The following is a 27,721-nucleotide window of genomic DNA, read 5'->3' on the forward strand; positions in this document are numbered from 1 at the left end:
GAGTACATTGCTGGGGTGGGCAGAGGTGAAAAACTCAGAAAACAATGAGCTAAAGGAATAATTGCTGCCAAAGAGTTCCAAGCTGCTTAAGAGGCCAATTAGCCTAATGACTAACAGAACAGGCTTCCGAGGCTGACAAACCCAGGTTCCGATCATGACTTGGCCACCTTTAAAACCTGCATAGCTTTTGGTGAGTCATAATACCTCTGAGCCAGACTTCCCACAATAAGGCAGTACCTTCTCTTTCACGGGGATTAAATTATTTATCGCTACTACTTGGCAAAGTTATCAGCACATAGTTAAACATTAAACAAAAGGTAGGCATATTATTATTAGGAGGAAAATAAGGCTAGAATATTGTTGCCATATATCAAGTAGGAGTAACTCATGCTTAATTAATGCCAAAGATAATGAGCATCCTTGGGGCAGAAACTAGACCGGATTCTCCCAAGAGCTTTACGGACTCCAGTTCCTTGGTGCTCTTCCCTCTGGCACCAAGGAGACGTTTCCAGGTAACCAGTGGCTCACGGTGACCTAAGCACAGATTCCCTCCCAAAGAGTCTTATTTTGTATTAAAATGATGCTCTCCTTCAGCCAGTTTTACTTTTCTCAGAATAAACACCTAAAATTTGGATTTCCCCTTGTCTCTGTAGGTGGAATTTTGTGAACCTCTGCGGGATAAGAAACCAGTATTTTCTACATGGCTAAGTCAACGTTACCCAGACCAGATAAATGCACCCAATTGCGCGGTACCTGCTTTTACTGCAGATGGAAGGACACAGCCTGAGGCCGTTGACCTCTGCCCTTGGAAGAGACATATACACAAACAACTGGAACCCAAATTTTAAAAAAAATACAAGGATATAAGACTAATGAATGTATTGATTTAATTATTGAAGCATTTAAATTTCCACAAAATAAATATGATTTAGTGAAAACAAAAAAGATTGACATCAAAACGACAACCTTCCGGCTCTGCCCCCAGCACTGATTATCTGTATACTCTCGAAGTCATTTATTTTCCTTGGGCCTCAAATTCTTCCTATGTAATGTGAGAATTAAAGTTTATTATCTTACCAAATTCTGAGTTTACATACGTGTAGAAAATATGAAAGAAAACTACTTATATATGTGATGATATGTATGTGTATCTAATCATGTATCTAATCATGTATACCCACATTCACATCTGTGTACGCATCTTAGCATCCTACGAGAAACCCAATTATAGACAAGTAGGCCGGAGTAGGTGGTGGGTAAGATCCAGTCCTACGCTGACATCATCTATTTCTAGCATGCAAACTCCCCTATCTTCATTCCTCCATCCAAGGCAATTAGGCAGTGGGAATTTGTTAGAAATGCAAATTCTCAGGCCCTACCCCAGACTCTACTGAGTGAAGGACTGTGGGGGAGAGACTCAGCTGTCTGTGTTGAGTCTCTGGCCCTGCTGGCGATTCTGAAATGCACCCAAAGGGAGAACCACTGCATCTGAATATTCTCAGGGAAGAAGTATAGGCTAGAGTCATTGGCAGATGTGAAGAGCCAGTAATTAAAGAAGAAAAAAACAGGAATGTCTGCAGGGAGGTTGGGTCAGAAGCAGTAGGAGCTGGGCTCCGGGAGACAGCAGTGTGGGCACAGGTGGATGCTACTGAGGGTAGCAGGGATCTAGAGTGGTGGTAGGAATACAGAGCAGAAGGCCAGGCAGCAGGAATGACGCCGTAGCCACATGCTCCTGTGGTTCGCTCTCACGCTGTCATTTCTGCCTCTATGCTGAGAACTGCTGGCCTCTCAGTACCTTTGCTCTGCAGTGCATCCCTAAGGAGGCTAATTCCCTGTGTTAAAGCCACAGCAATCCCTGTCCCCCAGTTCTGTGCTGCGGAAACCTGAGACATAGAGAGGTAAGGCCTCTCAGGCTGGTCCTGCATGTTTCCTCCCGGCTTTTTCAACAACTAAGATTCTCCTGATCCCAGTTTTAATGTTCTCTTTGTTGGCAGTTAAGGTGTATGTGTATCTTCAGAGAAAGGAAGAAAACTCCCGGCGGTTGTTTCCCTGGGCTAGAGGTGGCCTTGGCCAGAGAAAGCCACAGGGGTGAGAATGAGCCGGTGGAAACGACAAGGCAAGAACTCAGCACGGACACCCTTCAGGAGACCGATGGAGGCCGTGTTGTCATCGCGGACGTTGCCCTGCGAGGGGAAGCCCCGGCTTTGCAGCTTCCGAGCCAGGGTGAGGGCCACCAGCCGGCTGTAGCCTTTCCTGCGATGCTCTGGCAGGGTGTAGCCGTGGCACATGGTGGCGAACTGGTCTGTGAGAGACCAGGAAACTGCGTTTCCCTCCTCGTCCCGGACACACACGCTGGGGAAGCAGGAGATGAGGTCGGCCACGTACCGGAGACACTGGTCATTGCCGCCCCGCGACCACGTCCGGTTGAGCAGGTCAGCCTCGGAGACACTCAGGTGGGTCAGTCGCGGGGGAGAACTCATTCTAGAAGAAAAGGACACGAGAAGAAATGTGGGCTCAGGACCATGGTGTCTGCCAGTAACAACTGCTCTTTTTAGGCGGATTTAGACGGAGAGACCATCCAGAGATAGGGCCCGGAGAGATAGGATTTCATCTCTCCCCGTTTACAAACAAGCTTTCCGAATTCATTTCTGATAGGACGAAATACCCATTTCGAATTTGAGTCTTTCCTAATGTCATGCCCGTTTCTTATTGTCCTTAGTGTAGACGAAGGCAAGTAAAACAATTCTCAGACTTCTTCTAAGTCTTGATTCTATTGACACCTTCTCTGAAGCCTTGAAAAGACCAGATTCCTGGGCCCTTAGTCTTTTTCTTGGTTAGAGAGAGGGGCGGAGAGAGAGAGAGGGAAAAGATTGAGATTTTAGGATACCCCTTCTATCTTCATGCATCCGTGCCCAGAGAATGAATTGCCTAACATCACAGTCATATGCCCCTGCTCAAAAAATGCTGGTTCTTCCAGACCTTCCCCTAAAAGGTTTGGAAAAAGGTCTAACATCCTACGGCATTAAGATAAAGAAAAAGACAAGAATTGGTGCAGTTTCTAAGAACCGAAGTGGGCTACTTGGTTGAAGTCTGTGGTGCTGGTTTAGTTCTTGAAGTTATTGATGTGGTAAGACCATCGCCAGTGACTGCTAAGAGACCGGTAAGATCGTTTTGGCTCGGATCTTGTTTATAAAGCACAAGCCTGTGTTTTCTTTTCATTAGTGGTTCTGCAGGGTGAGCCCACATTCCAGGCACCCTGTGCGTTCTGGCACTGGGACAGAACCTAATCACTAAGCCGGGTTTAAAAACACACACACACACACAAGCAATAACTGGCTTAATAGAATTTTTAATTTAATTTTTGAAAATGAACTTTAAACCAGGCAAAGAAGCCTCAGGCAGAAATTTCAGTGCAAATAAAAACATCGCTAAGGCAAAAAGAAAAGGGACTCATGGACATGGACAACAGTGTGGTGCTTGTGTGGGGCGCGTGGGGAGGAGGGAATAAGGGGACTAAATTTTACTGCAAAAAATACAATAAACATTTTTAAGAAAAATAAAAGATAGAAACATTGTTAAAGCAAGCCAAGTGTTTCAGTAGTTACACTAGAGAGTACAACCTTGTACCCGAAGGGCAAGGTACCCCAAATAAAGAGTGTACACATTTGGGTAATGACTTGGTTAAAGGCAATTGTCTAACTTCCTATGCAGAAGGGAGCAATTCAAGTTAAAAACTGATTTTAAAATGCCTGACTGGGGAGAGAGGAAATTTTAAGATAACATCTCAGATATGACAGTAAACGGACTGTGGAAAACTCTACAATTCTAAAGGACAAATAGCCTGGTTTCTTTAACAAGAGTAATGTAAGAAATCGAAAAGAAAGAAACTTAATAGTGATATTAACCAGTTGCAATGTATGAGCCTTATTTAGATACTTAAAATAAACTGCTAACATATTATGATAATTTGGGAAATGGGACCACTACCTGTGTTTCACTTTAAGGAAATACTGTTAACAGAATTTTAAGGGGTTGTGCAGAAAAGAGTTAACACAGCAGGCCTGAGGCCACTATCTTTACAAAAGCCTGTTTGCCAGGTTGGCCCTTGGGTGGTGTCTGGGAATTTGAATGGGGGAGCCAGGGACGGTCCTGCCATTCTCAGAAGGGATATGAGTGGCTCACTGTGCCTGCCTATTTGTATGATCAATGTTGTTTATGCTGAATGCCTGCTTTCCTTCTGAGAGTCTAGGAAATTGGTGTATGCTAAGCAGGGGGTGCCACAAACCCCCCCCAACACATGTTGTCACAACTCACTGCAGGGGAAATTAAGCTGTCCTGTGGGACTCCATTAGGAGAGGACTCTGGGAAGCTTGTGCCCGATTTCTGCTGGACCTTACCAGCACACCTTCTCCCTTTGCTGGTTTTGATTTGTATCCTGTCACTGGAATAAATCACAGCATGGCTGTAGATGCTGAGTCCTGCGAGTCTTCCTAGCCCGTCACTGAGCCTGCAGGTGGTCTCGGGGACCCCCATCACAGAAGCGGTAGTAGTAATTTTTTAAAAGAATTTATGTATGTATGTATGTATGTATGTATGTATTTAGAGGGGAAAGGAAGGAGAAAGAGAGGGAAAGAAACATTAATGTGTGCTTGCCCTTAACATGTCCCCAACTGGGGTCCTGCCCTGCAACCCAGGCAGGTGCCCTGACTGGGAATCAAACTGGCAACCCTTTGGTTCACAGCTCATGCTCAGTCCACTGAGCTACACCAACCAGGGCGGCAGTAGTAATTTTTTCAGAATTCTTATGTTTTGGAGATACATATTAGAATGTTTAAGAATAATGGGATAAAATCTGGTAAATTTCCTTCAGAATAATTTAGGGGGTGGAAGGGTAGTGAGGATATGGATGAAACAGGATAACCCATATGCTGATGGGAAGGTTCATTATAATCCTCTCCCAGCCTTTTGTATGTGTTTGAAAACCTTCACAACAAAAAGTAAAATAAAAAGTCCAGTTGCTTTATGTAACTTAAAGTGTCCATTATTCTCTAGGTTTAGTCTTCTTTTTTTCAATAATTCCTTCAACATATTCCATAGAAGTGAAGACAACTAACATTCACCAAGGTGGATACTTTTCATCTATCATGTTTCATTTGCTTATGAAAAACAGGTAAGGAAGATAATTATAGATTAATTTTTAAGAAGAAGAAATTGATCGAGGCTCAGAAAGATTAAGCAGAAGGGAAGGTAATTAGTAAAGGGCAGAACAGGGATTCCAAAGTAAGAAGAAAAGAATGCAGACATGAACCAACAAATGTTTTGAAGGACTGAATTCTGGAATCAGACTTTGTGGGATTTATTTCCTGGCTGTACAATTTACTCCTGTGTGTTACTTCGACTGTTCAAAAAGGGAATGATAATGGTGCCACTTCAGAGGGTTGTAGAAAGGGTGCAAATGGTAATATAGTTAAGGCATTTCGAGTCTGGCTTGTAAGAGCTCCACAGGAATCAGTCACATACCTTCCTCCCTGAGACAACGAAACAACCCTAACAACACCTTGGGCTCAGACAACAGAGGTTATTTGGAATTATTTGGGGAAGGAGGATACCAAGGAATGATTTTGCTATGCATGCTGTGGAAATACAGGACTCCTGAGTTCATTTATTACTATGGACAAAGACACTGATTTGATTTTGCAGGAAATTATGAGCAGACAGACATGGCAGAAAGGAAAAGAGTGAACACACACATCCACACACAGAGACAAACACACAGACTCAAATTCAGACTCAATAGCCCGAATTCAAGGTACTTGAAATATTCCTTAGTGATACTAAGTACTCCAGGTACTGCTCTTTGTGCTTCTATAGCAGTAAGTGCTACTTTAAATACAGAACCGAGATTTACATACAGGAGACTGGTGTCTGGCAGAGTTGACACAGGAGAAAAACGAACAGCCTTGAAGGAAGCGAGCTGCACATCCAGCTGCTTCGAGTTGGCAACGGCTTTGGTAGCATCATATAACTCACTCTGCAGCCCTGTACATGCAAAGACAGAAGGAAACCTGTGGGCATTTTATTGGAAAACACAAAGATGAAATTTGTTGCAGTAGTTTAAAACTTACTATCGTTAACATTGCCAGTTTGCCACCTCGTATTATCCTAACCAACGTGTATTTACATATGAAGTATTATAACCACTCCCTATTTGATTTTCAAACTTAGTGTGGGATTTTCAAATCCCCACCAGGTTGTCCATCCAGATCATGTCCCATGGAATGTTCCGATGGGAATATCCCTTAGGGTTTTGGAATTTCTTGTGGGAATTTTGATTTTTCTGACTTCTCAGACTGATTAGGTAAGATATTTTATAGCTCTAAAAGTCTATATTCTACCATACAGCTGGAAGAGTAAAAGCTTAAATTTTTTCAGCATGGAATTCTGTCTTTACGGACTCTGTCTCTCTCTTTTAAAGGATTTTATTTATTTATTTTTAGAGAGAAGGAAAAGGAGGGAGATAGAGAGGAAGAGAAACGTCAATGTGTGTCTGCCTCTTGCGCACCCCCTCCTGGGGTCCTGGCCTGCAAGCCAGGCATATGCCCTGACTGGGAATTGAACTGGCGATTCTTTGGTTTGCAGATTGGCACTCAGTCCACCGAGCCACACCAGCCATAAAGACTCTCTTCCAGCCTCTTGGCTTAATGCTCATTATAGAAATACCAAGGTGTAAATTTAGTGTTGGTGATATTTATCCTGAGCTTAACTCACCCAGATCCCACTCACTTATTACAGCTGTCCTATGTCATCTATAAATCTTTATTCGGTCTTTGTATATGAAGCACCATCCTGGGCACTGCACCACAGTGGGACACAGGAATGGTAGTCTGTTCTGACAGAGCTTACAGTGGGGCAGGTTAGCTTCTGTGTACTTAGAACTGACTTGCTCTGCTTCTCCCAATTCCCACCTACTCCATCCTTCCCAGTCTGGGTCCTGATGGATTGAATCCTCAGGAAATTGACTTTCTTTCTTCCTTCCATGTCTAATGGCTTGTTCCCTCCTCCCAGTAAGTCACTTCCTCTTGAGGAATATGCGAGTGGAAAGTCATGTTGAACTCAGTCTTGTAACAGGGTGCAGTCAAGAAGAGGGCCCCAAATAGGGATTTAATTAGTTACCGTGCCTGCGTGAGAGCTTGGAGAAGATTGGCTCCATGCCATGGGGCCACACCTGCCCAGACTTACTATGGCATCCCGATAAAGCTGGAAGAATGCGGGAATGCTGGCAGGTGTAACTGATTGTGGGAGGAGTCAGAAATGAGGCTGCAGAGGAAGACTGGTGCTGGGATTTAAACCCAGGCGTGGCAGCCATGCGAAGAGAGGACCACACGGTTTTGGGGGAGTAGGGGGAGAGAACCACGAGGCTTTGGCCGAGTGGGGACCCTGTGGTGGCAACACAGCTGACGGTGCTGGGAGCCTGAACCACAGACTTCTACTTCTTTTCCTGAGATACGGTACCCCGGACTGGGCAGAGGGAGAAGGAAGGACTGTGTGTATCTGTGGGCATTCTAAAGGACTTTAGCATTTTAATGAAGACATTAAGTCATTACTCTAAGTCTGTGTAACTTTTAAATAAATAATTCCTTTCCTTTTCACCAGTCTCTGGCATTGAGAGATGTCTTTCCTCTGGAGGCAGGCAAGGTGAACCTAGTAGGTGGGGACTGACCCCCCTCAGGTGTGGGAGAGGGAGACTGCGGAATTTTCCCAGTCTCTGAGAATTTCTCTGCACCCCTCCTGAGGGCATTGGCTGCCTGATCACGCCCGGAAATGTGAAAAGGAAACGAAATGGGGAACAGAGCAGAGAAGTGAAATGTTTTGGTTGAAAACTTGTTTCTGAACATGGCTTTGGAATAATGGAGTTGTGGATGATGGGTTGGCTGGTATGCTGCTTCCAGGCTGCCCCTGTCTGCTCACTTACAGTTTTGGTGAGCCCAGGTGACACTAAGGGAACCTGCACTCAGGTTTGGGGAGGAAGCAAACCCCTAGGCTCTGTAAGCTGAGCCTGCCTGTGTGTTGGGGATTGGACAGCAAGCCATGTGGGTGCACCACCATTTTGGGTAAAATGGAGGATGAGCCACATGAGTGCCCCACCATGGAGGACGGGTCGTGCATGGGCGTCACCATCTGGGATGACCCAGTGTGCATGGGCGCTGCCGTCTTGGGTGATGGGTCACGTGAGAGTTCCGCCGTCTTGGAACTGGGCAATGTGGTCGGCTAAGGGTTGTCTTCAGATTATGGGCTGTGTGTTGCGGCTGAGGGGGCACTGCACCAGTCAGGTTCTCTGTGCGACTGGTTCCGATAGGGATTGCTCTGGTTCTGAAGGTTGTGAACTGGGGTCCAAGGATTTATAGGGTGTTTGCAAGGTCTAAGCTTCAGAAAGCTGCGGGATGTCCGTGCGAATCTGGGACTTTTAGTGGAAGGTGCCTGTAATGCTAGGGACTCTTGGCTGCCACATACTGAGTTTAAGTGCTGAGTTTAAGTATTGCCCTTCCCAGTGTGGGAAAGGAGCAGGGATTAAAGAAGATTGTGGTTAAATCTGAATGGGAAAAAAATATGTAGAAAGGTTGTGAAAGTTTTAAACCTGGAGGAAAGGAAACCTCAACTGCTGGTTTTCTGGTTTTATGGGAATGTGGTTTCAATTTGCTTTTGTTTCTGATCAGAAATCCTCTGTACCTGAACACCTAGTTAAGGTCACCTGAAGACCTATTTAGGGTCACCTGTAAGACCTAGTGAAGGTCGACTGTAACCGTTTGGGGAGAATTCTTTTGCCACTCAGGACTCAGGAAGGGTCATTCAGGCCTGATGAGTGTTTCAGCGTGAGGCAAAGGAACATGTCTCTGCCAAGAGACTGGACCTGAAGGGCATGTCTGTGCCATTGGTTTTGTTTCTGATCAGAAATCCTCTGTACCTAAAGACCTAGTTAAGGTCACCTGAAGACCTGTTTAGGGTCACCTGTAAGACCTAGTGAAGGTTGCCTGTAACCGGTTGGGGAGAATGCCTTTGCCACTTGGGACCCAGGAAGGGTCATTCGGGCCCAATGAGTGTTTCAGCCTGAGGCAAAGGAGCATGTCTCTGACAAAAGACCGGCCTGGAAGAGCATGTCTGTGCGGAGGTGCCAGTGGACACACTGGTGCAAGAGAATGCCTCTACTTGTGTACTGTTGTTAAGGAACTCTGTCTGTGTTTTGGATTTTGCTCTTTATCTGCTCTGAAAAGGAAACTGAGGATTCCAGGGAAGGTTAAAACTTCACACTCTGTAGGAAAGTGAGCAAGGAAAAGTATAAGATATGTAAATGAAGAAGGTATAAAAAGGATATCAGAAGGAAAAGGATTTTCCTTCACACTTGATAGTTTTCTCCCTACCTGATCCCTCCAGAATTTGGCATTCTGAAGGAGTGAGTGATGACATCAGGTCTCTTTGCATAAATCCATTAAGACAAGTCATTAATGGTGGTTAGTGAACGAGATTTTGACTGGAATGTCACACCTGAAGGAGGCATGCTCTGGGTGCTGGTCATAACGAGAAAGCCCTGAGGAACTGGGATTGACTTGCAGAGCTAGTGAAAGCCCATGAGAAAAAGCCTGGTACCTTGGTTGGTTGTGTGGTTCGTGGCAGTCTTTCCAAGGAAGGAGTGAAGGTTGCTTCCCTAAAAAATGGCTAAAAAGGAACCTGTAGGCACAATGGAAGCCTCAAGGACCTGAGTGAAACAACTGGTATAGGCAAAGCCAGATGGCAGATGTGTGGCTCTGCTTCTGTGCCCCGAGGGGCAGGCTGAGAAGTCCATCTAAAGGCTCCCTGTGTGAGTTCCAGCAAAGCGGACTTAAAGATCATAGGCGATCCAGGCTGCTCTTGGTGTGTTTATGCAAACGAACAGGCAAAATTAAAAGCTGGACTCAAAGTAGTCCCTTTAATAACGATGAGGGTGATCTTAAGGAGAAAAATTGTGGTTCAAGGAAAATCACATTGCTCAGTATTGGACATCAGAATTGTGCAGCTCACTGTTTTGAAAGTTTGTTTTCATTTGAAAGTTGAAACTGGGTTTGTAGTATCACCAAAAATGTTCAATTTACAGGCACGAGGGACCTGTCAAATTGCCACTGTTAGATGTCCTTGCAACTGAATGTCTTCCCAAAAAACAGTCTCGCAGGCACAGAGACTGGTTTGGGGATTGTTGTGTGAATTAACCTGTGTGTTCTTCCTTTTGTTTTCATAGGGCGTATGCCTATGACCTCATTACCTGAGCCATTGGTTGCAATATAGGCCTCACTTAAGGAGCCCACCTTCATCATTGCCCCCTGAGACTCAATGGTTTTGTTAAACTAAGTGGTTGGGTTGGTGAAGGGTTCAGGCAGTCTGTGTGCTTCACTTCAGAGCTGATTTTCCCTTTTCTGTCCTAATGGCCTGGAGAGAAAGGGCCCAGAGATCTGAAAGGAGGGCAATCCTAATATATTCCCCTCAGCCCGAGTGAAGTGTAGTGAACCAGGAGGGTTTGGGATAGGTGTAGCATGCTTGTACACCTTCCTCCAGATAATCCATTCTTTACCTAAGTCCCTGCCTTCGTCACACAGTGGTTATGATTTATTGTGCCTTCCAACTCTCTTGCCAAATCTGTCACCTCCAGAATATGACAAGGATGCTAACTGTCCAGTAATGCCAGCCTTTGGACACCGAGCCTGCAACTTCCTGGTGACAGCCAGCTGACTTGGATTCTGTGAGGCCCTTCCCCTTACAGGAAGGACTCCCTCTGTGCTGCACCCCCCGTTCAGGGCACTCCTGACCCAAGGTTAGGTGGACGACCTCCATGTCCAGCCATAAGTAGTTACAAGAAGATGAGACCTTCGTCCATTGTCCTTTATATGATTATAAAGGGGTTGTATATCTGAAAGGAGGGATTGTAACAGGGTGCAGCCAAGGGGAAGGCCCCAAACAGGGATTTGTAATGGGGTCCAGAACTCAAGGTGTCCAGGAAATATTAGAAAAATATAGATAGGATGTCCTCATCCTCACAAACCTCAGCTGGGGAAAGGGACACAGGGAGCAGGGCCATTCAGAGCTGTTTTGTACAGGCTGTGCAGCTAACCTCTGGCATGGTCATTTAACATATCTATAACCTTTAACTGGTTTCATAGATATGTTAAATAGCTGTGGCCATGCTTTGAGCCAGGGAGATGGGAGTGACTTCCACCCCAGATGTGACTGGGAAGCAACTCCCCTGGTTACAGCGCCTGCATGAGAGCTTGGAGATGATTGGCTCCATGCCATGGGGACACACCTGCCCAGACTTACTATGGCAGCCCAGTAAAGCTGAAAGAATACGGGAATGCTGGCAGGTGTAACTGGTTGTGGGAGGAGTCAGAAATGGGGCTGCAGAGGAAGATGGGCGCTGGGATTTAAACCCAGGTGCAGCAGCCATGAGAAGAGAGGACCATGCAGTTTTAGGGGAATAGGGAGAAAGAACCATGAGGCTTTGGCAGAGTGAGGACCCCGTGGTGGTGACACAGCTGATGGTGCTGGGAGCCTGAATCACAGACTTCTAGTTTTCCTGAGACACGGTACCCCGGACTGGGCAGAGGGAGAAGGAAGGACTGTGTGCATCTGTGGGCATTCTAAAGTACTTTAGCATTTTAATGAAGACATTAAGTCATTACTCTAAGTCTGTGTAACTTTTAAATAAATAATTCCTTTCCTTTTCACCAGTCTCCGGCATTGAGAGATGTCTTTCCTCTGGTGGCGGGCAAGGTGAACCTAGTAGGTGGGGGGGACCCCCAGAGCGAAAGGGGAGGTCCTTTTGGTAATAGTATAGTGTTCACCAACCCCCCCCATCTCTTCTGTAACAGTCTGATATCTGAGCCTTGGCTCTTCCCTCAGGAAGTTAAGTCTAAGAAAAGATAAGTAGGTCTCCATGTCAACATTATTATAATTATTGATGCTGTGGCTAGCATCCCATATTATCACACTGAATTAGATCTAAGTAATTCAAAAGACTACCTATAGGGAAAAAAATAGGTAGTGCAAACTTAAGGTATGGATGATAGGAGAAAGAGATTCTGTTTGAACTCAGACTGAACCAATTCTTTCTAAAAGTTACATTAATATTTCTTCAAAAACACTTAAATTATAAGATGAAACAGATACAGACAACTGCATAAAACAGATACCCAGCTTAATCAATTATTATATACTTTAACTATATGCCACTAATACCTCAAAATAGAAATTTGTTACCACCTTCTATTTACCACTGTCTCAGCCACAACTCCTTCTCTCTCCTCCACAAATAATCAGTCATTTTTATCACAATCACTTTCTTGTTTTCTTTTTGGTTTTATTATTCAAGTGCATCCTTAAAACACTGTAGTTTGATTCTACCTATTTTTTGCCATGCAGATCTTTTGATCTACAGGTTATCTTTTAATCCCCTTCCTTCTTTCAATTTAATTGTTGAAGAATCCAGTTTTGTCCTGGCCAGTGGCCAGTTGTAGCATAGTCCTGTACACCTAAAGGTTCAATCCCCGGTTGGGGTGCATATGGGAGGCAACTGATTGATGTTTCTCTTTCACACTGATGTTTCTCTCTCTCTCTCTGCTAAAAAACCAATAAACTTATCCTCAGGTGAGGATAAGTAAATGCATAATCAAGTTGTTTGCTGGGGAGCGCTTCCATAGTCTGGATTCTGCTGATTATCTCTCCAGTGTTGTTGACCTTGTTCTTCTGTCCATTGTATATGTTACCACTTTAACAAATCATTTTCTTTCTCACAGAAGAAAGGAGTTTCCACTTACAGTTCTGCCTTTGTCCACCCTACCTCTTTAGAAGGGGAGGAACTGCTAATTGCATAAGCCAGATTCAGGACAGTTATTGGACCACGGTTAGCAGTTGGCAGGCTGCTGAAACTTTCAGGTCAATGCTCAAATAGACAAGCTCTGTCCTGTCTGTGCAGCTAACAGTGAGCAACAGAGCCTGGCCTTTCAGGCGAGCTGCGTACTTTTTCATTTCTTGTTCCCGCGTGGCAAACACAAGGGGTTTGGCTCCTCTGAGTGGGTTAGTGGGTTAACCCTGAGTTAATATTGTTTATGGATGGCTCTTAGATAACAAGTGGAAAAGGCATTTCTATGCAGGGGGCGCTGTTGCTCTAGATACTCAGCACTGAAGCAGCTCCACTACCTAGTGCTTGATGGATCCAGGCAGCCCAATCAGTATCTCCGACTAGAGCCTGTGCTGCGGGAAAAGATGGAACACATACGGCGGTCAATAGACTTTTGTTCCAATGATCGAACGCTTACATGGCAGTAGATAGGCTTTTGGATAGGCTTTGGGAATGAAACAGCACTTTTTGAGGTGCTCTGATTACGAATAGTGAAGATATTGATGACCTCTTAGAATTTATTCAATAGTCTAAGCAGATAATAGCTATTACCAGAGAAGCCTATAGTCAAGAGACCACCTCAGAAGCCATGGGTAATGCCTGCCCTGACTTACATGCTCAGTGAGGGCCTGTACCGCTCCAGCTATAGTAGGTGCTACTAACTCACATCTGTCACCACCAACCTTCAGTGACACTCAATGAGTCCATTTAAATGACTATAATGGCTTGTGGCTGTCAGCTTAGACTTTTGGAAAAAAAGAGTCTTGGTAATTACAGGGATGTTCTCTCCGTAAACATGGATCCAGGTGATTGGAAGGTGGTGCGCCTATGGCACCACCCAATTACTGCCATGATTTTTCACATCAAGGAAAAGGTTTATTTGTTTCTACAGTAAAATAATACTGGTTGAGAAAATTTTTCTGAATTGTCTCGCTTCTACCCAGCACAACTGGGGTGAATCTGTGAAGGTGAGGGGTAGTTTAGAACATCCTCTGCCAGGTCTTTCTGAGCGTTTGCAAATGGATTTTATACAACATCCCGAGTCTTCAGGGTATGAATGTGCATTGGTCATTGCAGATGGACACAAGGTTTCCTTGTGAGAAGGCTTTAGCTATTTGTGGCTGAAAAAATTACTAAACTTTATATTTCTAACATGCAAATTCCTGCCTTCATGTCAAAGATTAAGAACGTATTTCACTGGAACGGCTGTAAACAGTAACTTCATTGCCTGGATTAACCCTCCAAACGTTATAAAAAGTTGAAAGAGTACATAGCACACCGAGGCTGAAACTATCCATCTGAACTACCCCAATATCAGAAACCCTTAATCTGCTTCTAGCTTGGCCTAAAGTTCTTCCACTGGCATTGTCAGCCATGCGATTGTCTCCTTGGAGTTCGCATATGTTCTTTTCTTATTAAATCATTTCAGGATATACTATGCAAATCAGCTAGCTGATTATCTCTTTCTAGAATTATTTGCTTCAGAAAGAAGAAAAGCTTACCTACTGACTTAGAGTTATTTTAAAAGAGTGTAATAGCAAAGGGTTAAGAGTAATAAGAAAAATATGCTGATACTCACTGATATCCATATTAGAGTAACAGTAAAAAAAAATCACTTAAAATCAGCCCTATTTAAATGGTCTCTACCTACCCAAAAAGTCAAGCCTATTAGGAATAAAAATAAGTGTTCTTACAAAATTGTAATACATAAATTCTAAATATATAAAATGTATGATATATATTTGTGTATATGTGTATATATATCTCATACATGTAAAAATATATGTAATATGTATCTGATATATATACATGACAGAAAGGAGTTAATGATGACCTCACAGTCTTGCACTTGACCTCACCTTGTATTTGAAACACTTGGTCCCAGTTGATAACATCACGTTCTTCCAACAGCTGTCGGTAAGCTCTGACATCCTTGTAGAACACAGCGTAAGCATTAGTATAGTGGTCCAGGTCATCTGTCTCAGCCTAGGTCAGAAGACACCATCATAAAAACATTAACCTATCCTCTAGATAACTGAAATCCTAGACAGCTTAATACCATTAACTGTGCATGTCTAGATGATTCCATTAGCAAAATTAGACACCTATTAACAATGACTAAGTGACAACGTGGTTAATATACTGTAGTGAGGGAAAGCAAGAAATTTTGGTGTCTTTGCTTATTTCTTCTAGTATTAGGGAGATTTGAAGACATTTATTTCACATATTTCTAGGATTTTATTTATTTATAAAAACAGAAAGGGTACAATTCAATGGACCCACTTGTAAGAATTAAACAGAACTCTCAGCTTTCCTAGTGTGGTCAGGGCAGCACATCTTCAATCCCTTGAGCCTCTCCTTGGTCTCTGCTTTATGCTCCTAGAGAGTATTAGACACTAAAGATACACTTTATTCAGCACATTCAGACTGGAGGATTTTCATATGTCTGATCCTCCAAAGCCAGTCAGATTAGAAGCTCAAGGTGAAATATGCAGCTTTGTAAGCTACAGTGTATGGCTACTGTGGTTATACTATCCCCTTTACCTACTCTTTTCTTTCTAGTTGGTGCCAACTGTTATTTTTTTGCTTTTCAAAACTGTACCTCTTTCTGCCGCCGAGTGATGACAGCTTTGAAGTCTGGCCATGAATCCAATACCACTTCCTTTTGAAAGGGATTCCCACGATTCATGTTCATCACTGCTCCGTACACCTGAGTCAGAGAACCCGAGAGACAAGCTATGGCATCGCCAGCTTTGCAGTTGCATATGCCCCGTTCACCTCTTGTTCTACCGCAGAGTTACGACCGCCAGAGGGGAAACTGTAAATCTATCCCCAATACACACAGACACACTCCCCTTTGGTTATTTCATCAGTGCACAGGAAAACTGGTAAAAAATCTGTGAAAGCCTAGGAAAACTCTCCTTTAACTTAGTTTCCCACAGTACCAAGTAAGAAGTACTAAATCAGTAGGCTTACCAGGTGGGTGCTGGGTACGTAAGCCAGCAATAAATACTATTGAGTAAATCAGAATCTCTTGTATGGATTTAGGGCTTATACATCTTTTAAAAGTTCCATAGATAATTGTGATGCTCAGCTGGTTTTGAAATTAATTTTTTTTAAAGATTTTATTTATTTTTAGAGAGAGGGGAAGGGAAAGAGAAAGAGAGGGAGAGAAACATCAATGTGTGGCTTTCTCTCACATGCCTCCCACTGAAGACCTGGCCCGCAACCCAGGCATGTGCCCTAGACTGGGAATAGAACCGGTGATCCTTTGATTCACAGGCTGGCACTCAACCACTGAGCCACACCAGCCAGGGCTGAAGTTTATTATACTATCTAAAAATAACCTGTAAAATCCACCTACTACTTCAGCCCTGAATTACAATTAAACCTCACTAGATGGTGAAATAACACTCCCTCCCAGTGAAGCCCCAAACACCTGCATTTCGGATTTGATGATATCAAGACTCTGTAAATATCCTCTGAGGGTGGTAACTATGTCTCGTTCATTATATACACAGAGCCTGCCATAGCCGATCAATGCTTTTTGACTAAGTAACACTAAAGTAATACCAGAATTTTCTGTGGCCTATACAATTTTTTCTCTACTAAGATTCAAAGATGTCTATCCTACAAAACAACTTTTGTACATTATATGTGTATTTCTAGAAAAGAAAAAGTGGCAACGAGGAGAGCTGAGCTGTAGGCCAATGTTTGTAGCAGCATTTTCATAATAGACAAAAACTGGAAACAATCTAAATGTCCATAAAAAGTGGAAAAATGAATCAGTTGTGGCACAGTCATACTCTGGATTATAAAATAGCACACAGTGTTGAGCAAAATAAGCTAGACACAGAAAGATGCTTCTGTGATTCAAAACCACGTAAAATGAAATGACGGCTTTAGAAGTCAGGACGGTGGTTACTTTGGGGAGCAGGGAAAGCTCGTGGCTGGCAAGGGAACAGCCTCTGAAGCAATGGTCTGTCTTGGAGTGGAGGTTACACAGGTAATTGCTTTGTGAAAATCCACTGAGCTGTGTAAGTATGTTGTGTGCACTTTTAGTATGTGTCTTACTGCAATGAAAACATTTGAATTATAAGGGCATCACTACCTCTGTTTTATCTCCTTCACCATTTCATTCATATCACTCACCTCAATGCTTAGATCATTTTCCATCTCTTTTGTTTTATCCAATCTGGGACCCCACTCAAATCTGCTCAAAAAGGCACTTTTCCCTATTTGATCTGGCTGACACCGACATGGACCACACTCAGTGAAAATCCAAGAATTAAAGTTAACTGGCTTGTTCCGCTAATCATTGTTTAACATGGCTTGTTTGTTAATTATTAAAAGCTGGGGTTGTTGATCTTACATATATTACAGAGTAATAAGTTTATCAAAATGATTTCACACAAGGAAACCAAATGTCCTTATTCAAGAATGGAGCTTAAATATGATTGGAAGGTTTAAAAGGGTAAAAAGAAAAACTCTTTTCAATATTCAGATTGGAACCAACTGAAAGATTTTTGCATTGATTGAAAACAAACAAACCCTTCTAATAGTTATTTATTCAAAGGGTGAGTGTTGGAAGGAGATGGGAAGTGGCTGGGGGAAGGAAAGTAAAGATGCTGAGGAATGAGCAGTTAGAGCTTGTGAACGAAATTTGGAGAGGTATTTAATTATCACTGAGGTGAGATTATAACATGCATAGTCATAAACGCCAAAGAATGGAGGTAAACAACAAAACTATCATTTTGTTAGCATTTTTACTTTCTAAGGGACAGAGTCTAACTGAAGGTGTACTTTGAAAGTATTGTTATGTAACCAAACCCCCGCGTTATACAACAACGCAGTAATTGCAGAAGGATAAGGAGATCCAGGGATAAAGAGACTCTGTAAGGAAAATGAGAAATTGGGAGTACCAAGCTAAGGAGCTATTAAAGAGAAGATCATTCAAAAAAGGCATGCGTGTATGCCTGTTTTATTTCTTTAATTCTTATTTCAACTAGTGTTACGAGAAGCACACATTTCAACGAACACTCAATTTGGAATCTGAAAACCTGGATTTAAATCTGGACTCTAGCATGCAGAGACGGGAAACTGACTTAGTACCATCATCTATAAAATTATAAATATCTGTCTATTCAGAGGTATTAACATTACAGAGGTATCAGTATTAGTTGTGATGAAGGTCAAATGAGATAGTATGAAAGGTATTTTAAAAAATGATACATGCTATTCAGATCAAGTCAACTAATCTGAATTTAGAAGGCTTTAAAAATAAGATTTGAACAGATAGGGAATTAATAAGTAATTATGTTATAAAGCATCCAGTGACCAATCAACAACAGTTTACTGAGTAGGTATTATGGGCAAGACCACACACCAAGCACTGTAGGCGGGAAAAAGAAAAAAAAAATTCAACACCCACATCTAGGCACCTGGTAGCAGAGTTGCTGTGGGAAAAGCAATAGAAGTGAAATCAAAGGAACTAAGATTTGACTCTGTTTCACTTGCTGTGTCACCTTCTTTGAGCTTCAGTTTATTAATTTATAAAATGGGTTAATAAAAATCTTACGTAGTTGTTGGAAGGATAAAAAAATGGAAATTCTCTGTATGCTAAAGGACTATGTAAATATAACAATTACAATTCAAGGGTCCATCATTTGTCTTTTTTAAAAATCTGTATTACATTACAGAAAATCTTTGGTGTATTTACTTAAAAATATGTTTATTGATTTTAGAGAGATAGGAAGGGGCACAGAAAAACAGAAATACTGATATGAGAAACATCCACTGGCTGCCTTCCTTATGTCATCTGACCAGGGATCAAACCTGCAACCCAGGTACGTGCCCTGACCAGAATTGAATCCCCAGCCTTTTGGTGTGTGGGATGATGCTCCAATCAACTGAGCCATACTGGCCAGGGCCCATCATTTGTCTTGATGATAGTGATATCTTTCGTGACCCTGTTAAGGTCACTGAAACCTTTTTAGTTCTTTCTGGTAAAAGAGGCAAACATGTCGGAGAAATGTGGCTGATCATCTCATTGCATTTGTTGAAGGAAAGGGGCCGCATGTTAATCCAACAAGCTCAGGGGAGGTCTGCATGGAAGTCTTATAAATTCAGAGACTGAAATGAACCACAGAGGACGGTCTGCAGTTAAAACTTACTAACTAAAAGCCGTTTATGGCTGGTAGTTATGTCCTGGGCTGGTAGTTTTCCCTAACACAGGTCAGTCTTCACCTTAACTAAGCCTGTCCTCTCTTTGCGTCTAGGATAACAGGCCTGATAACCATGCCTTGGCAATGACAAAGTACTGATAATTTCCCTTTTTCCAGCCCCTCAGAGCATAAGCACCAGTCACCGCACCAGAGGCCACGAATCCCCCCATTGTTATTATTATTGTGTTCATTGTTGACTGAACAATGAACATTTGTATCCCGTACCCACCTGTGTAAAAGAAATGTTTCTATCACTTTACTTTTTATCCAATCCCAGAGGTCTCCCCACTTTGCTTTCTCCTGCTTCCGTAATCTATCACCTACGGATTTCATGTAATCCCCTTGTGCCTTCTTCACTGTAATGTACAAAATAAGGTGCGAAATTGCCATTTGCTGGAGCATTTTCTCAACTCATTGAGGTTTTGCTTCCTGGCAATTGTCAGTTTGGTTAAAAAAAACTCACAAAAATTCTCTATAGGTTTGAATGATTCTTACATTGACATATTTATTCACCTGGTTGCCAGCATTTAAAATGGGAAAATTTAGGTCAGATTGTCCATTTGGCACTTTGTCAGCCGCATGATTCCGAGTTATCACCCTCAGTTTCCCTACCACATATAGTTGAAGCACAATCAATACAGCAAGATGACTACATTTAATGAATCCAGTACAGAGCACTAGGACTTTGTTTAGATCATTTCTGTTCAAATTTTAGTGTAAATAACGATTATCCAAGGTGTTAAAAACACAGGTCTCTGGTCTCCGTCTTTAGCAGCTGATTCATCACATGTCTTGTGGGGTATGAGCAGCTGCCCACTTTGGCAAAGTGTCATTGACGGGCTGTCTCTTTGCTCAAGAACCTCAGCCCAACAAAGCCACTGAAAATGCTTCAAAAATAAAGATTTTGAAATAAACATAAAAAATGATAACCCCTGAACTTCAGTTCCATTATGTACATAGGCCATGTTCTTACCAGCAATGCCACCATTTAAAAACATTTACATCTCGAATTTACCTTAAAAAATAATCTAATCCAGCATTACCTGCATTTTCCTAGGAGTCACCTAGAGTGACTGTCAAGAAAGTAATTCTCAGGGCCACATCCACAGTGCCTCGAGTCAGCAGTCTCCAGCGGGTGGGGACCAGAAAGCTGTGTGTTCAACAAGTGCCCCAGAGTCTTGTTATCAGAAACCTCTTGGAAACAGCCACCAGTCTGACATGACTTTCACAGATTAATATAATAAAGAAATGAAACTTTAAATTTAGTACCTTGAGTGATTCAGGAAAGTGACTCTTCAGCATTTTTTCCAGGGTCAGTAATTTGGTAGAACAGTTGAGTACCAACATCCTCTCCAGAGCTCCAGCAGTTCCAAACCTAACTAGAGACTTGAAGATAGATATTTAACTGTTGCCAGTTAATACTTCACCTAGGAAAACCTTTGAAGTCCTATTTTCATGGGCTGTAATTCTGAATGCCATCGCTCCCTCTGAAGAGGGAAGGAGGAGGAAGATAGGGAAGCACTGGGATGAGTAAATCAGAGGACACACAGAAGTGGAAAGTGTTAGTGACCTACTCCAGGAAAGACCTTGAGTATCTCTACTGGGTTAAGTCTTCCTCTTAGACACACTCATTGTACTCTAAGCTCTTCCTGCAGGATCCAATAGCAGCTGTAAACGTACATTTATTTGTCTTTTCTTCGACTGAAGTCTTTCTCAACTAGACTGTGACAGGCACGAAGGAAGGACTCATGTCTGCTTTGTGCTCCACTGTCTCCCCAGCATCTCCCACAGGGCCTGGCCTATAGTAAGGGACATTCTCAGTTGTTGCAGGGCTGCTATGAAGGTTGGAGTAAGAATCTTCACAATGCAGGACAGATGAAAGACTTGAGCGGCGTAGGTATCTGGTCATTATGAGGAACAGTTTGGAGAGAAACAGCAATGGATACATCGAAGATGAAGAATCATGTGTGAGCAAAGGCTGAGGCTCGTTTTAGTCAGATGAAATTAAGGAACAACAACAAAATCCTACATATAGTATGCAACTTCATCCATTTTGATGCAATTATGTTTCTGGATATGTGGGCGCCATCTCCTCTGCTCTTTTTTCCCCAAGAAAACATTCCCCCCAACATTCCAGTCAGGTCTTGACTAAATTAAAGAAAAAACACATTTTTCCCTTATATTCAGTGTCTCAGAGCTTTTCCACCTAATCTTCCCGGCCAGGCACTAGGATGACAAAGATAACGCAGCTGGACACGAGAATCTGGTGCTTCTGGATTGCGGTGGATTTCTCCTTTACAACACATTTTCCAGACAGAGAGAGGTACTCAGTTTCCCTGTGTGGAATCTCTGTATGGCTATAATACTCTGTGTTTGATTGCGATTTACTTAAAACCCACTGTAAAGCTTTATCGTATATTTTATGTGAGTCTGAACTTATGATTCTGGTGACCAAGCCGTATAGGCTCCAGTTCAATGAGGGGGACCCTTGAGGTGTTTGCATCCTCAGCAGGAGTCGGAAAAGAACTAAGGATTAAGGCGGCACCAGAAAATCAGGCTCCTGGACCCTGGTACTCAGAGTCTGGGCTGCGTTAGATGCTTTGAGAAGATCCAGTTTTCAGAGTTCAGGTTGAACAAAGAAAGGTGCAGTGTAGCCATGATCCCTTGCGTCTGCTGAAAACTTCACTAGCTCACATCACTGCTAAAGAAAACTTTAATTTCTTGTAGATCCTCATGTTAAACACATTAATTTATTCTAATTCAATAACTTTTAGGAGAAAATGAACTAAAAGTAATTCAAAGGGAAGTTGATCATGTATTAGGTTGGCCAAAAAGTCCTTTTGGTTTTTTCCATAAAATAAAAGATACAGTTTTCATTTTCACCAATAACTTTATTGATTGGGATATTTTGAGTATATTGGCTCCCATTCGGGAGAACATTGACTGCTCTCAATTAATGTCTCGATTTGATTGCTATCAACTTCAACTGGTCTACCTGACCGTGGAACACTGTCCAGTGAGAAATCACAGCATGAGATTTTGCAAAGCACTCCTGGCACGTTCTGTCAGTCACAGTGTCTTCTCCACACACTGCACAGTTCTTTTTGTTTTTTTCATTTCAGTTGCGTTTTTACCTTTCTTGAAGTAATAAAGCATAATACGCTGAAAATGTTACTTATTTTCTTCCATCTTCACTGCCAAAAAATAGCTACCCCCAAATTCACCAATTTTCCTAAGCTTTTAAAAAATGCTTGTTGATATGACAGCTGTCAGAATACAATGTAACAACATCATTTCAAATGAAGTTAAAGACAACTAAGTGCTACTAGAGCCATCTTATAGAAAAAAAAAAAATGAACTTTTGGGCCAATCCAGTATCTAGAGATCTTTTCACGTCTCAAAACACAGCACACTAGCTAGTACAAAGAGGAGGAATTCTGAGTATGTGTTGATGATTTCTTATTTATTGCCTGGTTTGTTCCCGAAAGGACCTAAAACCACTTATAAACATAGATATGTCAAGAAAAATTCAGTTTAAATTAAAATTCAGGCAGGGGCGAAAGCAACATGGAGGCAAGGATGAGGTCAGCAGGCAGCGTGTATAGAGAACATCCCTACACACAGTTGGTCCTCTTTATATGTCGATTCCATGTTTGTAAATTCGCCTGCTTGATAACGTATCTGTATCCTCCCAAATCAGTAGGGACAGTGCTTTTGCAGTCATTTGTGGCCATGTGCAGGACAGTGAAAAATTTGAGTCTCTCATTAGCCCAAGTTGAAAAAGGTGACTTTTTGTTCCAGTTCTCACACTGTAAAGAGGTAGATTTAGTGCTAAGGATTTTTTTTTGTTGTATTTTTTGCTTTCTGTTGGTGACTTTGCTGTTTAAAATGGCCCCCAAGCATAGTGCTAAAGGACTGGTTAGTGTTCCTAACTCTACAAAAAAGCTATAATGTATCTTATGGAGAAGATACGTGTATTACTTAAGCTTCCTTCAGGCATGAGTTATAATGCATTTGACTGTGAGTTCAATGATACTAAATAAACAATATGTATTAAATCACATGTCCTTAAACAGCTATACATGCAACAAGGTATATGTGTATCTGCTGATAACAATGCTGTGGCCAGAGGCTTGTATGAACCTCATAGCCCTGCCTACATTTTCCTGGGAGCAACGGTCCCAGATTCACTGAGAGAGTGTTGTTCCCGAGAGTTTATTCAGTATAAGGACCATGAATAATGGAAAGGAACTACTTGCAGGAGGCGAGAGCCCATTTTTCACTCTAAGCTTTCTAGCAGCTAACATGAAGAGGCATAAACATGGTTAGTTACATGATTCCGTGTCCCACGTCCTTGTGGTCTTCACTGTAGTGTTTGCTGGACTTCTCACTGTGCCATCTGTAAATGAAGCCCACTTCTCTAGCTTCTAAATATTCAAAATCCTCCTTGCCCTGGCTTTAATACACCTGTTGAGGCTAAGCAGTTATTTCAACTCACAAATGACTCAGGGTGACATGTTGATGATACCAAAATCAGGGCTATTTCTGCTAGGGGTTCATACAGAGAGAAGATACTATGATTAATAAACAACACTGGAGAATCCACTTGGCAAACAGTGATGAATTTCATAAGGATTTTCTTTTATTAAATGAAACCATAATTTTTAAAGGCCACAAACAGAATACAGAAATTCTCACAGGTGAGGAAAATATTTTTTACACACTATTGTATTATATTAGAAAGTCAGAATATCATATCCTCACCATCCAGTTATAAATTCCCTGTAATTAATTGTGTTCTAGAATTGGAAGGTAAATGTTTGTAAATCCTTTAGCCAAAATGTTATCAAAACACTCACTACCTGAAGTCTTTGTGAAGGAAAATTATGTGCTCATGTAACTTTCAGAAACCGAAGTTTCTTTGGAGAGGTGTCCATCAGCACACAGCAAGCACCTAAAATATTTTATTAATATTAAGTAGACAATGAAAGCACGAAGTATCCTGAGAGACTCTTCTTATAAATAAATAAAACAGAAGGTCTCTGTTTTTATGTTGTAATACACCATTTGCAATACAGTGGTAGATGTTTTTTAATGAGGAAAGAAAGTTTATTTTTTTAAGCACTGCAATCCAATGCTAGTAATTATTTTTTCAGATGATAGATGATTTTCTACTTAGAAAGATTCCTATCTTCTCTGTTTCTCTAGTTGTGCCCATACCATAATGCAAAGACTTTTATATTTTATTATGCTTATTTTCCCCATATCAAAATCTAAGGGTAAAAAACCAAAAACACCAAAAAAAGTCACCCTAAAACCAAACTCCTTTTCCTCTGCACCTAATTAAATTTATTCTTCCTATACAATGTTGAATTTCATCTCTTCTCTATCTCCCCAATTTGTTCTTGCATTGTAACCGATGATTAGAAATTTATTATTTTAATGAAGAAATGCTTACCTGCCCTTGAGAGTCTAGCCTGAAACTGAGGTCTTTTCACTGTGTACACAGTGGCTCTTTCTTCCAAAATGGTGAATTTATTCCTCAAGCCTACTTCCCTAATTGGTCCTTAGTGGAAAGAGGAGGGAGGGGGAAAAATACCCACACCTGTAGAAAGGGAGGAGTTTCTGACGTCAGGGGAAATGTATCACAAATACAGCACAAGAATTTCTACTCCATCTCTTCCTTTCTGTTACATTTAGTCCCACAGTGTAAACGCCGGTGAGTACTAATCTTGATCTGTAGATGAACATTTTCTAGACACAAATCTATCTGTCTGTCAGGATCTCATGGAAGAGAATAAAAAGAAAGGGGACCCAGGCAAATGGGGTGCAGTAAAATAACACAGGTATTGACTCTTTATGTACTTTTATCTATTCCAAAGAGGATGATTTTGCTGCTCTGAACTTCCAAAAGAGGGTAATGTCTAAGGAGGAGGCTTGTAAAATTGAGAGTGTTTTTTGAGAGTTTTAATTCTTTTGCCTATTCTTTTAAGTGAGAAGGCATTCAGAGTTCACTTGCTTCTGTCAACGGCGGCAAGCTCAAGCATCATGTGCGTATTTACATGGGATTTGCAGCACACACCACAGTGCCTGAATCTGCCCACGGTAAACATACCTCTGTCTCAAAGGCACATGGAGAGTGCTTCGATGTGCATGTGGTCACATGGGAGGGTACTCTTTACCGCTGCTGTATGTCCCATAAAGTCAAGTTCAACTGAAGGGCAGGTTAGGACACTTTTTAAAAAGATTTTATAAATTTATTTTCAGAGAGATGAAAATAAGAGAGATGGGAAAGAGAAGGGGAGAAACATCAATCAGTTGCCTCTCCTACCACCCTGACTGGGGACCAAACCCACAACCCACGCAGGTGCCCTGACCGAGAATCAAACCAGTGGCCTTTTGTTGTGCTTTGTGGCCCAAGGAACTGAGCCGTACAGCTCAGAGGAGGGTAGGGCATTGTTTACCTGAAGATGCTGGTTTTAGGTAATATAGTGGGTGAGCGCCGAGCGGAGGAGGCAGGAAGCTGAGTGGGACCAGGAGCTGGGTAGGCACCGTGGCCGGGATCACCACCATCGAGGCGGCGAAACCCAAGATTCAGGTTCTGCAGCAACAGGCCGATGACGCAGAGGAGAGGGCCGAGCGACTCCTGCGGGAAGTGGAGGGAGAAAGGCGGGCCGGGAACAGGCTGAGGCTGAGGTGGCCTCCTTCAACCGTAGGATCCAGCTGGTTGAAGAGGAGCTGGACTGTGCTCAGGAGCGCCTGGCCTCTGCCCTGCAAAAGCTGGAGGAAGCTGAGAAAGCTGCTGATGAAAGCGAGAGAGGTATGAAGGTCATTCACTGAAAACCGAGTTTTAAAAGATGAAAAGAGGGAACTCCTAAGCACATCGCAGAAGAGGCAGATAGAAGTGTGAAGAGGTGGCCCGTACGTTGCTGATTGTTGAGGGAGGTTTGGAGCGCACAGAGGAGCACGCTGAGCAGCTGGCAGAGCCCCGTTGCCTAGAGAGGGATGGGCAGATCCGACTGATGGACCAGACCGGGAAGTGTCTCAGGGCTGCTGAAGAAAAGGACTCTCAAAAAGAAAACAAATGTGAGGAAGAGATAAAGATTCTTCCTGATAAACTCAAGGAGGCAGAGCCCCGTGCTGAGTTTGCTGAGAGATTGGTAGCCAGGCTGGAAAAGACAGTGGATGACTTGGAAGAGAACCTGACATGCACCAAGCAGGAACACCTCTGTACACAAAGGATGCTGGACCAGACTCTGCTTGGCCTGAATGAGATGTGGAGCACCCCAGTCCTGCCCGGCCACCGCTCTTCCCTCTGACCCTGGCTCCTCCTGAGGCCAGCCTGCTAGAAGCTAACCTTTAAACTGAGGGCTGATCTTTAACTGGAAGGTTGCGTTCTGCTTTTGCTTCCCCCCATCCCCACCCAATGTCTTTTTCGCCAAACTGTCTCTGCCTCTCCCAGAGATTCTGGTTGGGCTAGAGGCTGAGCACCTTTGGGAACAACATTTAAGGGAATATGAGTACAATGCAAAGTGTCTTTAAAAGCATGTTGTGATGTGCACGTTTTGTAATTACCTTTTTTGTTGTTGTTGTAGCAACCATTTGTTAAACATTCCAAATAATCCCCCAGTTCTCAAGCAGCAGTCTAATCCCTTTCTCACTTTTAAAACATAATTTTTCAACTTCATCCATATTGCCCTCTCCATAGAGGAGGGAAAGAGGGAAGGGCCTGCCTTATTGAGAGTCAAACAGAGCCCAGAGAATGACTCCACTATGGGGGGGTCATTGCTTTGTGCAGAGTACCTGCCAAACCGGAAAGGTGATTCCAGGAGGAGTTGGGGGGGGGGGGGGAAAGATGTTCAGGTTTCAGCTTTAAGGTATTTTTGGGCTTTTTTTTTTTTTTTAAATCAGAAGTGACCAAACAAATTAAAATAGTGATACCTCTCTGAGACCAAATCCTTGTCCCATCTCTATCCCCTTCTCAATGGTTCACAAAATGGATCATGTTAGAGTGACCAGTTACTTGTCTCCTTGAAAGAAAGAAAATCATGTTTTTGCCAGTGGTTTAGCCATCTGAAATCATCTCATCACCCTTTTCTGAAGCTGCTGTGTCTAAAAGTGCCGTCTCATTGTGCTTCGCGTCAGTTAGTGCTGGAGAAATCTTGAACAGTTTATGTACAAAACAGTTTTTAAATTTTATAGTATTTTGAAACTTTGCTTCTTTGGGGTTGGGGCACACCGGCCATCCCATCTGGCTGTGAAAGCTCTGGGCTGGCAGTGTGCTGATCTTGAAGTTCCTCTCCCTACCCAGTGCCCCCTTGCGGGTGAGGTTTCTGTGAGGCCTGTTAGGTGCCCATCCTGCACTTCCTGGCTTAAAATGTGCTCTCCGTTGGTGTGGTCTCTTTGGGGCCGATCGAGAGAAAGAGAAACCAATAGTGCAACTATTTTGATACTGAAAATTGACAAATGTCTTTTTAAAATAAAGAACCACTCCCTCCAACAACAACAAAAAGTAATAGTGTGGGTAATTGGTAGTTGAAAGTGACTGGAAAAATTCTATTAGATGACAGCTACTAGA

General features: G+C 42.6%; 1 protein-coding gene and 1 pseudogene across 2 annotated transcripts; one reads left to right on the forward strand and one right to left on the reverse strand.

The window, feature by feature from the left end:
• Positions 1-864: 864 nt before the first annotated feature.
• GLYATL3 (glycine-N-acyltransferase like 3) lies at positions 865-24,686 on the reverse strand. 2 transcript variants are annotated; one of them, XM_024557587.3, is made up of 6 exons: positions 24,602-24,686; positions 20,413-20,529; positions 15,522-15,629; positions 14,779-14,905; positions 5,913-6,039; positions 865-2,481 (listed from the first exon to the last, which is right to left on the reverse strand). In XM_024557587.3, exons 2-6 carry the CDS (start codon positions 20,488-20,490, stop codon positions 2,055-2,057), a joined length of 867 nt encoding a protein of 288 aa, XP_024413355.2. In that variant the 5' UTR covers positions 20,491-20,529; positions 24,602-24,686; the 3' UTR covers positions 865-2,054. The 2 variants fall into 2 exon arrangements, with proteins under 2 accessions (XP_024413355.2, XP_045049111.2); XM_045193176.2 differs by lacking the exon at positions 24,602-24,686 and adding an exon at positions 24,006-24,097.
• On the forward strand, positions 23,377-26,969 carry LOC112302405 (tropomyosin alpha-3 chain pseudogene; annotated as a pseudogene).
• Positions 26,970-27,721: the final 752 nt, after the last annotated feature.

Source organism: Desmodus rotundus, chromosome 11 (assembly GCF_022682495.2).
Source record: "Desmodus rotundus isolate HL8 chromosome 11, HLdesRot8A.1, whole genome shotgun sequence".
In the NCBI taxonomy this organism is placed as follows: domain Eukaryota; kingdom Metazoa; phylum Chordata; class Mammalia; order Chiroptera; family Phyllostomidae; genus Desmodus; species Desmodus rotundus.